The sequence below is a fragment of the Quercus suber genome, unplaced genomic scaffold, assembly GCF_002906115.3.
Source record: "Quercus suber isolate HL8 unplaced genomic scaffold, Cork oak 2.0 scaffold_99, whole genome shotgun sequence".
NCBI lineage: Eukaryota > Viridiplantae > Streptophyta > Magnoliopsida > Fagales > Fagaceae > Quercus > Quercus suber.
Window position 1 is genome coordinate 839,606 of NW_027069564.1, and position 14,567 is coordinate 854,172.

At 31.5% G+C, this 14,567-nt stretch overlaps 1 protein-coding gene and 1 long non-coding RNA gene across 6 annotated transcripts; one reads left to right on the top strand and one right to left on the bottom strand.

Moving 5' to 3' along the window:
• Positions 1-4,167: 4,167 nt before the first annotated feature.
• LOC136068119 (uncharacterized) lies at positions 4,168-5,628 on the bottom strand. The gene is made up of 2 exons (XR_010629524.1): positions 4,530-5,628; positions 4,168-4,389 (listed from the first exon to the last, which is right to left on the bottom strand). It is a non-coding gene; the product is annotated as an uncharacterized LOC136068119 (long non-coding RNA).
• Positions 5,629-5,768: 140 nt separating this feature from the next.
• On the top strand, positions 5,769-14,273 carry LOC112005988 (uncharacterized). 5 transcript variants are annotated; one of them, XM_065774837.1, is made up of 5 exons: positions 5,769-6,005; positions 6,460-6,510; positions 6,643-6,830; positions 6,998-7,149; positions 13,920-14,273. In XM_065774837.1, exons 3-5 carry the CDS (start codon positions 6,657-6,659, stop codon positions 14,077-14,079), a joined length of 486 nt encoding a protein of 161 aa, XP_065630909.1. In that variant the 5' UTR covers positions 5,769-6,005; positions 6,460-6,510; positions 6,643-6,656; the 3' UTR covers positions 14,080-14,273. The 5 variants fall into 5 exon arrangements, 4 of the variants coding, with proteins under 4 accessions (XP_065630909.1, XP_065630910.1, XP_023894054.1 ...); XM_065774838.1 differs by having other exon boundaries at positions 6,464-6,510; XR_010629523.1 differs by lacking the exons at positions 6,460-6,510; positions 13,920-14,273 and adding an exon at positions 8,683-8,960.
• Positions 14,274-14,567: the final 294 nt, after the last annotated feature.

Genomic DNA, 14,567 nt, shown 5'->3' on the forward strand with positions numbered 1-14,567 from the left:
ATCAGTTTTTATCCTCTTTTGCTCCCCTTGGAAATATTCTCAAAGCCCTCGTATTCCTTTCAAACTTGAACGGTTTTAATTCTTTCCCCTCATTGCCGGATCAAGGATTTGCTAGGTAGAAAGGTTCTTCCAAGGTATGGAAGGGGGCTCCAAGTGATTCTATCACTTTTTTCCTCTCTCTCTCTCTTTCTTGTTTTTGTGTGTGCATTACTTGTGTGTTTTGATTTATTATTTTGAGTCAGTCTAGTTTTATACTTTGCTTTGTTTTGTTTAATATGTCTTTGTTTGGTTTTGTTTTCAGTTTTTGCTTTGTTTTGTTTTTCAAATAAAAAAAAATTGAAAAAATTGGAAAATACAAAAACAGTGTGTGTTTGTGTACATTGGTACTTGTGTACCTTGGATGGCCATTGAAACAAAGTTTTCTAAACTTTGTATCCCTTGTAGCTTAGATAAGCATCTCTATGCACAACCAAGCAAGTGAGCTTTATGGCTCGTGTTTGTGATGAGTAAGATTAAGTGATCTCTTGTACTTAACACTCGTATCACTCTTTTTAATGAGAAGGACTAGAAAATTCTAAGAGAAAGGCATAAATAACCATCTCTTCACTGTTGCCTGCCAATCAGGAAATGACATTTGTATACTTTGGCATAGTAAAAGTACAATGTCAAATGCTTAACATAATTGAGTATTTCTTTTCTCTCTCTTATATGCCCATGCATGATATGCTTATTAAAAGAAAAAAAAATGCAAAGAAAAATAAAAAGCAAAAAGATCAAAATGCTTTATATGATTACAAGCGTGTATTCTAAGAGATGTGGGAGTTATAGGATACACCTCGAAGGTGATAGTCCCCATCAAACAGTTATGATTGTGTGTGAGTTAAAGTGATTTTCTCTTATCCCAAATCATCATAACATGTATACACTAATGCAATCATGCGATGTTTTTTCACACACAACATGCAATATTCTTTGCTACTCTTGATGCATGTGCAGGTATAATGTGATTTGGCCATCACAAGGTTTACTTGTGTTAATGTATGCTCACTAAACTGTCTTAACTTGTTTTTGAAATATAAAATTGGTTAGACTTGTTGTGTGTGCGTGTGCGTGTGTGTGTGTATGTGTGTTTTTGGGATCTAAATGATTATCATTTTTCTTGTTGAGAGATGATTTTGAGAGCTTAATATGTTGTTTGGATCCTTGGTTAAGTTGCATGTTTGATTGCATTCATGTCTTTGTTTTTCTCTTATTTGAAAAAAATGTTTTTAAGCAATCTCAACAGCTCCTCAACACCTCTCGATACCTAGCTTATCTATCGAGCTCTTCAACTACTTTTTATCGTAATCTCGACACCTCTCTATAATAAGGTCAATCGATCGAGAAAGTTTTTGTCCCCTCGATAGCTCTTCAACAGATCCATGATCCATCGAGCTTCTTTTTGCCTTAGACGCCTGTTAGATAGCTTCATCTGTCGAACCCTTTAAAGCTTGACACCTCTTGATCTGTCAGAATTACTGAGCTTGTATATAAAGGGTTAGTGCGATTCAGCTCTCATTTCGCTTGATCTCTCTCGATCTCTCTAGACTTCTTGCCTCCCAAAACCTCTCTCTCTCACTCCCAACCTCTTCCTCAAGGATTTTTCAGCCTTAATCAAGTTTTCTTCACTTGGTAAATGTCTTAATCCATCATTTTCATTCATTCTCATATGTTTTCACCTAAAAATTGGGGTTTTTGGAAAATGTTTGGGATTTTTCATATTTATGAGGTTTTTGCAAATTTATTGGGATGGGTTTTAAAGATTTGATCTTAAAAACTTCATGCATTGCATCTCATATGCATTATAACTATATTTTCATGCATTTAGATGTGTGTTATATATGTTATCTGATTGTGTGCTGGTAGGATTGGATTGGATTGAGCCCATGATGCAATTACTTTTGCATGTCACATGTTCATGCATTCCCATGCATACGTTCTTTCTATTCATTATATTTTTGCTACTTGGGACTTTTTTGATTGTTTCTTTCTCCCTCTCTCTCTCTCTCTCTCTCTCTCTCTCTCTCTCTCTCTCTCTCTCTCTCTCTCTCTCTCTCTCTTCTATTTGTGTTAGTTTGCTTCTATGGCACCCAAACGTAAATTTACCTCTTCATTTCGGAGCATCCACTTCTTCTGATCCTACACCTTTTTCTGTCTGGTTCTGTGATGGGAAGGCTAAATCGGACTTCTTTGAGAACTTTTCCCAACGAGGCATTCATTCTGAACACCAAGTCATCTTGTCGAACTTCTTCAACACTGACCTTCCCACGGTCATCCACAGTATATAAAATAGTGACATATGTTCCTAAAATATGAAATACATATGTCCTAACAATCTCTCCCTTGGGCAATCCGACAAGATGACAGTTGAACTCTTACCCAGCATCTAAGGTATTGTACCTAAGTTTTGTCCATATGAGAGTATAAAATAATACTCTCTTTGAAGTTTTTACTTATTACTTATTATATTATTCAACTTTTTGTTTTATATATAATTGTGGCAACACTTAGACTTGTTTTAAATTTTTGTTAGAGAAGTAAGAACATGGGTTTTTAGTAGAAGGAAAATGATTTCCATATAATTGGCACTCTACTTGGCAAATTCATACGATATTAGCTACGTCACTTGTCATATTTTAGTTTTCCAGTGTTTGCTTTCGAATGGAATTGAAAAATTAATACTTTATTTAATCTTCGAAGAAAAGATATTGGAAACAAAATCAAAATAAAGATACCTCTCATATCATTTGAATTGTGGTAATTATCCAAATCAAACCTTTTGTTAGGTAGACTGTTGTTCTTCTTTCAATAGTTTCTTTTTTGGTTACCAGATAGTGCATCATTTAATGTTTGCTACCAGAAGTTAAAGTACCAAATTATTATTATTATTATTATTTATAAATTGTGGTGACATTATTTCATTTAAATTTTTTTTAGAGAATTAAATAATTTTTAGTTGAAGGACAACGAATTATATAAAACTAGTCACTAACTTGTGCTATGCACGAGAACCTACCTATTTATGAGGTAAACTAAAATAATTTTATAAAAAATTTAAGAAAATACACCATTGCATGATTTGCTCTTGTATAACTTCAATTTGTGTTACAATTTGATGAAGTCATTGCTTGAATGTGTAATGGCTTACAAAAAATTTGTCAAACAATTTTAGATACTGCAAAAATAAATAAATCAAAAATACAAACAAAAAAAATTAAAGAATCAGATAATTTATTGTTTAGGAATTATTGAAACAAAATATATATATATATATATATATATATATATGACATAACAATAGAGAAAGATGGGTCGCATTCAAAAGAATAATTTCAATTATTGCAAGCTTTTTCATCTTGTAAAAAACGGCTAAAGAGAGTTTGGTGGTTCATGTACGGAAATTACTTTTTAAAAAAATACATGAAAAACCATAAAATAATTTTTTTTAACAAAGTAGAGGAGAAGAAAATAATATAAGAAGACACTACAAGAAAAGAGTCTAATAGAGAGGGTAAAATGACCTCGCAAAAATTCAAATATCATCACAAAAGGTTATTAGCGAGGGCATATGGCCCTTGAAGGATGTCGTATTTGGTCTTGTTGCTAAAAGAGATTTTACGACCATACCTTCGCAAATAAATAATTTACAAGGGCAATCCACCGTCGTTACTGAACAAATCCGCCCTCACAAGTATATTATCAAACGACGAGAAAAGATGACAACTTATTTTTAGTAAGGAGAAGCAGTCGTTGTTAACAACTATTTGTGAGGACCTTTATACCCTCACAATTAGTTATTTGTGAATTCTAAATTGACGACATGCTTTTTAGAGACAAATAATGCCGTCGCTAAAATTTAATTGTGAGGGCTTTTAACCCCTCGCAATTATTTAAGAATAATAGTGACGACATTAAGTTGTTGCTTAAAATGTTTTTGCAAGGGGTTAAGTGGCATCGCTATTCTATAAATTGCGTGGAACTTTGTCCTCACTACAAAATTATTTATGACCAAATTTTTATGTCATCGGTGATAATATTTTATATAATTTTTGAAATATTTTATTATTTATTTATTTTTAATTTTTTTTATATCATTTTTTTAACTATCATGTTACAATAGTACAATAATTACTAAAAATTGATCAATTGAAAGATAAAAATTCATATAAGTTCAAACTTTAAAATATAGAATACACAAAGAAATCCTGAAACTAAACCTTGTTTTAATCTTAAACAACTAGAATTATGACAAGATCTATACTAGTCTTCCTCTAAGTTACCCTCCAAGCTGTTTTCAACCTCCCTCATGTTATTGATTGAGTTGTCCTCTTCATCTCTACTAGTTCCATCCTAAAAAAAAAAATTAAAAAAAAAAAAACATAATTCATACACTAGAATATTAGCTTTTATAAAAATAATAACAAGTAATGGTTAAAGAGAGTGCAAGAGAGATAGAGAGAATTCATGACATGTATTTCATTTATACTCACCCCCTAATCTCCATCCATCCATTTATCCACCATCTTTTTCCAAAAGAGTGTCGGAATGAAGGAAGGACCATTCTTATAACGATCTTCTTTCTCTGTGTACTTCTTAAAAATAGGATTTTTAATGTGAAACATCCAATCAGAATAACAGCGTTTCACCAATTCTACATTCTTTCTTCACTTCCTCATCTGGTTGCTTATGCTTAAAATGTTGAGCTTTATAGCAAGAGTTTTGAGCTCAAATCTTGGGTATTCACTAAAAGTTGTCCACGTTCCATTCAGTTTTTGGTAAAAAAGAATAGTAATCTCTCGAGTAGCTTTTGGTATGATGATTCTACCTTTACTTTTACCTTCCTTTGCCATGTCTGCCTTTTTTTTATATATAAGCCCTTGCCACTTCTACCTACTATTAGTTAGTATTAATATGATGAAAATATATAATATAAATACATATTTCCAATATGATTGTGTTAAAGACATGACCCACTAGTAAAAGATGATACTCTAGTATAAGATGATACTAGACCTTATCCTCAATCCAACAATACTTATTGCGACAATCAACACACAAATAATTGTTCTGCATATCTTTATTTATTGAATGTTTAAATGCATACTCAAGAAAATTTTCAACCCCATTAATATATCTAGTAGAATGATGCATCCAAAATTTATCAACTGACATTTTGTCTACTCCCTATAAAGCATCATATTATATAACTAACAACAATAATGGTTGCTAACACAAGTATAATTATGCACTCTTAAAAATAACTAACACAGTTAACATTAGGTCTTGTAAAATAGAAATATTAAGGATTCGCATATCTAGCCACAAAATAGAAATATCAACACAACCTAAAGCAAATCTCAAGCCAAACAATTGAGATTGGACAAATATGTTGTCAACATCGTCATCCTAATTAACTTTTTCAAGTAATCTATAGATTTTCAACTCACTACAAGCCTTACACATTTAAAACTCACATTAGAGAACTCTACAAAATTTCCGCATTTAACATTCCTTATAGTGTTCCGAAAATTACCACAATATATATATATATATATATTTTCAATAAGATACAAAATTAGGGATGGCAATTTCTACTCGGCCTGCGAGTCTGGGTTTTATAAAAAATTCGGCCTGAAACTCGACTCAAACCTGAACCCAAACCCGGCCCGGTAATTATGAAATTACAAAAAGCCTCCCTTATATATATATATATATAGAGCTATAACTAACCCTAAGTCCCTCAATTTTTAGCAGCAGCTCACGCCTCCCTCCTCACCCTCACTCCCTCATTTTAGCTCACGCCTCACCTCCTCACCCTCACTGCCTCACAAAAGCACATAGCCTTACTCACTCTCAGTCACAGCCATTCCTACACAGCATAGGCCTCAAACGCTACTGTCTCTGCCTCTCATGCCTCCTCATTCTCTTGCTTTGACACTATTTGCTACAGTCACGCTCTTCCTTAGGTACACCGTACTCCTCTTCTTTCTCTCTTTAGAATTTTTGCATATAATTTCTCTCTTCACCGTACACTGTACTCCTCTTCTCTACTTAAATTTTTGCATTTTTATGCTATTTTCCTCATTTTTGTTGGAGGGATGGTGGAAGCCATAGGTGAAAGGATATTTACATGTGAAATGGATATATGGGTTTACTTGAAATTGTTCTAGAATTTGATAGTATATAATTGTAGAAGAATGTAATATGGAAATTTTGAAAACTGTTTATTAAGAAATGTTACGGGTTATTGGTAAATAGGAAGATCATTTGATAGTATATAATTTTACTGTTTATTAAGAAATGTTACTGGTTACTGGTCATTGCATTGTTTATTAAGAATTTGATAGTATATAATTTTAAGTTTATGAAATAATCATTGCATTGTTCTAGTTTACTAAATAAATAATAATTTTCCTTTAGATAGGTTTGTACATTATTGCCAAATGCAGATATGAAAGTGTCAATTACAAGGTGAGAACTTGAAATTTTGTTGTAAAAATGAGAGCTTGTACATTCTGTTCCCCTGTTCTTTCCCTTCATATCTATATAGTTTGTTTAATGGAAGAAATTGTTTATTGTTTTTTGTGTTCGTTGGGAATGTAGAGCCTAAAACGGAGATGGAAGACAAACAAATCTGGTTCTTTCTCGCCAAGCGGCTCTCCCTTGAGAACTGGACATTGTCCCTTGCCATCTATGCGGTCTCCTTCGCCATTTTCACAATCACCCTCACCATTGTTGCCTGGCAGCTCACCCTCAGGATCACCATCACCTTTATACCCACTAAACAACGAGTAAGTGTTTAAATTTGTAGTTAATCATGTTTAATTATGATTGCATTGATAGAATTTGTGAATCTGCGTAATTATGAATTTATGCTTATTAATAAATGAGTATGTGTAATAATAAATTTGTGAGTATTTGTTTTGATTCTAACTCCCAAACTTCTGAACCAATTAAGAGTCCAAAATCCCCGATAGTGGTCTTAGTGGGAGAAGACTTAGAGGTAGAGGAAAAAGAAGGGACAGAGGACAAGGGAGAGCAAGAGCCTATAAATGAGGACTTGGATACAAGTAAAAAAAGAAAGACTACCTCAGAAAGCCGAGTTTTAAGGTAATTTTTTTATCTATAAATTGAATGTTAAAGACTTTACATTTAGAATGTTTATTAAGTTATGTTAAATTGCATGTTTAGACGTTATGTTAAATTGAATGTTTATTGAGTTATGTTATAATTATTCCTATTATTTTTCTAGGTTTGTTTATGTTCCTTCTCCACACATGAAAGATGTTCTTGCTGAAGTTCTTGTTGATTGTTTTTTAGAGTGGAATATTGATAGGAAGTTGTCCACAATAACTGTTGATAATTGTAATACTAATGATACTATGATAAAACTTCTCTTGAATAAGCTTGATACTAGTTCTCTTATGTCAGGTGGGTCTATGTTGCATATGAGGTGTGCTACACATATTTTGAATTTGATTGTTCAAGATGGGTTGTCTCTTATTGGTGATGGTATTGAAAGGATTCGTAATAGTGTGATTTATTGGATTGGATCACCAAAAAGGAGGCAGAAATTTGAAGAAAATGCACGTCAATTGCGTGTTCAATGCACCAAAGAGTTGGTCTTAGATTGTAAAACTCATTGAAATTCAACTTACTAATGCTTTCTACTACATTGATTTATAAAGATGTTTTCTCACGTTTGGCTAAACGTGAAACATCTTATACTTGTTTGCCACATGATTATGATTGGTAGGTAGCCAAATATATTTATGGGAGGTTGGAATTGTTTCATAGTGTGACTGGGTTTTTCTTTGGTCATAAGTACCCCATAACTAATATGTATTTTGCTTTGGTGTGTAAGTTGAAAATTGCATTGAATGAATGGAGTTTGTCTTCAAGTAAGTTGATAAGTACGATGGCAGAAAGCATGCTTGCTAAATTTAATTCTTATTAGGCTAATGTTAGTGTTGTTATGGCTATTGCTGTTATCTTAGATCCAAGATATAAGATGAAGTTATTGAAGTTTTATTATCCTAACATTTATGGTGATAATTCTTATTTGGAGATTGAAAAAAGAATCTTTGTTATGATTTGCTTGATGAGTATGGAGATGTAGATGAGTTCCCGGTAGATAATGAAGGAAGTTCTCATATGCCTACAAGTACTTCAAATCAAGTGGCACAAATGAAATTTAGGTTGAGTTGGGCAAAAGATTTGTTTGTGAACAATAGTTCAAGTAGTTTAAAGAAGCATAGAAGTGTTAGAATGGAATTTGATCATTTCATTGATGAGGGGGATTTGAAGAGGAGTGAAGACTTTGATATTTTGGCATGGTGAAAAAGTAATGGTCTCAAGTGTCCTACATTACAAATGATTGCAAGAGATATTTTAGCCATTCCTGTCATAGCTGTTGCTTCAGAATCTGCCTTTAGCACTAGTAGGAGACTTTTAAGTCTACACCGTAGTAGGCTACATCCCAAGACTATAGAGGCAATGATGTGTGCTCAGAATTGGTTATGGAGTGAAATCAATGGTTAACAATTGTCTAATTTCTATTTATATAATAAAAAATGTATTTTTATATTTGCTAGTTACAATTTGATGAAGTTTATTCCATTTTTTAATTCATTGTTGTTGTAGATTCTTCAACTATATCTAGAGATTGTAAATTTCAATCAATTCTTGATGATGGGGAGCATAATGAAGAGGATAGGAGTTGTGTCACAATTGTGGAGGATTAGACATTTTGTATTAATTTAGTAGCCTTTTTAATTTCTTAGAATTGTTGGATTAATTTTTTGATTTGTAATTATTCTAAACTTGTGGAATTTATTTTGTAGCTTTTTAATTTCTTGGACTCATTGGACTTTTGATACTTATTTCTTGGACTTATTGAATTTATTTTATTTTTATGTTTAGTTGGTGATTTTAGTTATGATTTTGTTGATTAATGATTAAATGGTTATCTTAGCTAGGTGATTTACTAATTTAAAATCTTAGTTATGATTTATTGAATTATGATATTAGTTATGATTTATTGATTTATAGATTTATAATTAACAGGTGATTTATTGATTTATGATTAGTAGCCTATGATTTGGATTGATTTGGTATTTGGGCCACGTTATCTAGGCTTGAATTAGAATATGCACACTTGAATGTAGGCAAAAATAAATTTGGGCTTCAATTTTTTTTTTGGTTGGGCCACAATTTGGGCCAAGGATTGGACCCAAATCGTATAGTAAAAAGGCCGAGCCCGCGGGTTGGGTTCGGGTATGGAAAAACCTGGCCCAAACTCGACCTGTTGCATTCCTATACGAAATTTGTACTTGCCCGTATACGATATTATTAAAAAAAGAAAAAAAAAACTAAAACTAATTTTAAAAACATATATAAATATATAGCTTCAATCAATATTAGTATAGAAATATATATGACTAATTATTTTATGGGTTTATTCTAAAAGAAAACATAGATAATAAATTGAACTTTGAATTATATGCTTAATTTAAATGACCTGCCCTTTGCAAAATTCTTCCTAAGTCCACCAAAAACCAATATAGCTTGATCCAAGTAGAGGGAGAAAAGGAACTCCTATGTTAGAGCTGTGAAATTATAGAACATAACAAACAACTTTCATTATAATACAACTTTGTCAATAATATTGGTTAATAAGGCAGGTCTGAGGATTTGAATTATAACACATGAAATCAACTCAATCAAAGAAATTAAATTAACTTGCATTATATACATAACTAATAAAAAATTCATCTCTTCCACCAAAAATAATAATAATAATAATAATAATAATAAGTAATTCAAACAGGACAACAAATCATGCATAGTCCTAAAACACAGAACAAAGGATTAGGATTTGTCTAGACTCAAACATGCATGTGGTTTAAACTTATAGTAAGCAATCATCAAAGAAGAATCAGCACAATTTAACACACCCCCCCCCCCAAAAAAAAAAAAAAAAAAAACTAATAAAAAATTCAAATTGGACAACAAATCATGCATAGTCCTAAAACATAGAACAAAGGATAAGGATTTGTCTAGACTCAAACATGCACGTGGTATAAACTTATAGTAAGCAATCATCAAAGAAGAATAAGCACAATTTAACCCCCCACCCCGCTCATATTTTATATGATAATGATATAAATCATATAATAGGTACATTCAAAACAGGATTGGTAGGGTAAAAACAATAAAAAACCAATCTATAGAAAGTTATTCATATATTTGTATGAGCTACTGAACTAATATTTATTAATCTATAATTTTTTTAGAAGAAGATATTGGAATAATATGAATCTAATACCTAGTTACTAGTTCATTTTTGTCTAAATTGAGAAGTATTGCAATGATAAGGCCATTAAACTAATTCACATAATAATTAATATAAAACTTTTAGTTCAGAAGGAATTGTGAGGGTTTAGATATTTGAAAACTTCAAGATTCACCATTTTAAGACACATAGACCACCCCACATACAGATGGCATCTCAAATAGACAACACCCAAGGGAACTTATATATCTAAATATGAATTGAAACAAACCACCTAGCACTGCATTTTAAGAACTACGACTAAGTCAACCAATACATGGGTATCATTTAAAGAATTGAGAGGGTTAGCAAATGTACCTACACCGTGCACTGCAACAAAATGTATTTTTAGTGACGAAAATTAGTGAGAAAATATTTTTCGTCACTAAAAATACAGCTTCAGTGACAAAATATGAATTTCGTCACTAATAATGAAAAAAATTATTACATTTAGCGATGAAAAATAAATTTCATTGCTATTGTGATCTGAAAAATAAGCGCCAAAGAGGGAAACTTTGGCGCCAACTTAATTGATCTATAGTGTTGAAATATTTCGTTGCTAAAAGTTGAAATTTTTAGTGACGAAATATTTCATCACTGTAGGTATTGCTGTGGATAGTTTTAGTGACGAAAATACTTTCTTCGCTATAAGTAAGTATTAGTGACGAAATATAGTCGTCACTAAAAAAATAAAGGTTTTGCACTTATATGTTTTTGGCGACGAAATCACATTTCGTCACTAAAAGTATGCTTTAGTGACGAAATATGGTCACTAAAAACAATAATAGATTTACCCTTATATGTTTTTAGCGACGAAATCATATTTCGTTACTAAACATATGCTTTAGTGATGAAATATGATTTCGTCGCTAAAGGTATCCAATAGTGACGAATCCGAGTTGGTCACTAAAAGCTTTGTACTTCTATGAACTCAGGCACCAAGTGAAAAATTGTTGCGCCAAACTAAATTTAGCTATAGCGACGAACCGTTTCATCGCTAAAGGTTTAATTTTTTGCGACGAAAACTTTTGTCGCTAAAGGTATTAGTGATAACACTATTAGTGATGAAAAGTATTTCGTCGCTAAATATAACATATAGTGACAAAAAGAAGTTGTCACTAAAAATAAATTATAGTTAAAAAGTATATTAACAGCGACGAATTCGAGTTTGTCGCTAAAGGTATCCAATAGTGACGAATTTGAGTTCGTCACTAAAAGCTTTGTACTTATATGAGCTTTAGCCTTTTTTTTTTTTTTTTTTTTTATATATCTAAATATGAATTGAAACAAACCACCTAGCATTTCATTTTAAGAACTACGACTAAGTCAACCAATACATAGGTATCATTTAAAGAATTGAGAGGGTTAGCAAATGTACCTACACCGTGTTTGATAGCAGCATAGACAACAGCAAAGCTCTCAAGGTGGCGTGGTTGGACTCTTTGCAGCAACAGTTGGGAATTCTGACAGATCCGTACAGTAATGGTAGCTGGTTGGGAGTTTGTAGTTGGAGAGTTGGGATTTGTGGTTTATGCAGGAAAGGTGTTTGAGTTTGGGTTTGAATGGGGATTTTGGTTTGGTTAGAGAGAGAGGCGTTTGAGGGAGATTTTTTTTTTTTTTTCCTTTTTTTAGTCAAAGTAGAGGTTTTTTTTAGTGAGATGGAGAGACCTAGCGGGGGATTGAAAAAAATTGGCCGCCTTTTTTTTTTTAAATGAGAGGGAAAGGGAGAGGAAGAAGGAGAGGGAAGGAGATAGGGTTTTTCTTTTTTGTTTTTAAGGTAAAAATGATATTGGGGGGATTTATTTAAAATAATAATAAATCCCTCTAAAACCAAAAACTACTTATTGTGGGAATTTATTTAAAATAATAATAAAAAAAGATAATATTGTGTAAGTGAATTTATTTAACGAAAATTTAATCTCAATATTAAAAAAATAAAAAATAAAATTTGTAGATATTTTTTGGCAAAACTACCTCAGTCTTTGGTCGTTGTTACTTTGAAATTTTGAGATTTGGAAAAACTATACATCACCCCAAATTTGAAAAGGAAAAACATTTTTCACCATTGAAATCTGATTTACCAAATTTTATTAAATTAATTTAACAGTTGGATTTCATGTTATATATGTTCTCAACATGCATGCCAATTTTCATGTCAATCGGGTGTAATTTACTATTTGATCTTTAAACTTATCTTTTATGCGTTATTTTAAACTACAAAAACTTGAATTTTAACAATTGATTGATGACATGACTATTAATCTTTGATTACCTTGAAATTTTGTAATGATGACAAATATATGAAGATAATGTAATCTAATGGTAGATTTGTCAAAATTGACATCAAATTAAGAAATATAGGGTTGGGTTTAAGTTACACCTGATGTAACTCTAAAAAATAATACACCAACCAATAACTTATTATTGAATTTATATTTTCAAAATCCAATTTTTGGATTACATGTTATAGATGTTCTTAACATGCATTCCAATTTTCATGCCAATCGGGTGTAATTTAACATTTGATCTTTAAACTCATTTTTTATGCGTTATTTTAAACTACAAAAATTTGAATTTAGACAATTGATTGATGACATAGCTATTAATCTTTGATCACTGTGAAATTTTGCAATCATGACAAATATATGAAGATAATGTAATCTAACGGTAGATTTGTCAAAATTCACATTGAATTAAGAAATATAAGGTTGGGTTTAAGTTACACCTAATGTAACTCTAAAAATATTATGCCAATCAATAACTTATTATTGAATTCATATTTTGAAAATCCAACCGTTGGATTACATGTTCTATATGTTCTTAACATGCATGCCATTTCAGGCCAATCGGTTATAATTTACCATTTGATCTTTAAACTCATCTTTTATGTATTATTTTAAATTTCAAAAACTTGAATTTAGACAATTGATTGATGATATGCCTATTAATCTTTGATCATCTTAAAATTTTGTAAGCATGAAAAATATATGAAGATAATGTAATCTAACAGTAGATTTATCAAAATTCACATCGAATTAAGAAATATAAGGCTGGGTTCATGTTATACCTAATATAACTCTAAAAAATGTTACATCACCGAATAACTTATTATTGAATTCATATTTTAAAAATCTAACCGTTGGATTACATTTTCTATATGTTCTTAACATGCATGCCAATTTTCATGCCAATCGGGTGTAATTATCTTTTGATCTTTTAACTCATTTTTTATGCGTTATTTTAAACTACAAAAACTTGAATTTAAACAATTGATTGATAACATGGCTATTAATCTTTGATCACCTTAAAATTTTGTAAAGGTGTTATTCCCAAGATTGAAGAGGTTTAATGTCCACTTAAGAAATAGCAATAGGATTTTGATCATATCCTTACAATGCATGTGTAATGATATGACAATGTGAAGTCACTTTCTTTGCATTTTCAAGACTTGTTGTGCCCATTTGCACAGAATGTGTGGGCTATGTTCAAGGGAAGAGTTTAGAAATGCAGGAATGAGGCCATTGATTTGTTCCTTCTCTTTAAGCAGATGCAGCAAAAGCTTAGCCAATTGGAGTTGGAGAGATGGGCAACCACAGCATGGGCAATCTGGAACGCAAGAAATAGATTCTACTTTTAGTAGGTCCAAGTCCATCCGAAGGCAATCTTTGAAAGTGCAAGTGGTTTTTTGGAGGAATATCAAAGAATAATGGCCTCACATGTCTAACGGGCTCTGGTATAAACTTTCTGCAGTTGGGGTTTGTTTTTCCTTTGCATTCCACTCTCTAGGTTTTAGCTTGTGTTGGGGACACCACTTCATGTAGTTGGTGTTTCCCCACTACGCTAGTTTTCTAACTAGCTTTACTTGTAATTCTTCTTTGTTTTCTAATAAAGCATTTCTATCCTTTTTAGCTTAAAAAAAAAAGTGACTTGACTTATTCGCTTTCCTTGATGAGAAGAAATTTTTATTCACTTTTGAGAGAGAGAGAAAGAGAATCCATAAGGCTGCTATTTTTGAATTTTAGAATACCATCTTGAAGTTGAAAGTGCTATCATTTTTTTAAGGGTAAAATTTATTAGAAAATAAGGACAGACCTTTCATATATAGGATGTATATAAAAGGCTTTAAACAAAAGGTTCATCTAAAGAATACAAAAGTGCTATATGTTTATACCTTTTTTTTTTCTTTGAATCTTAG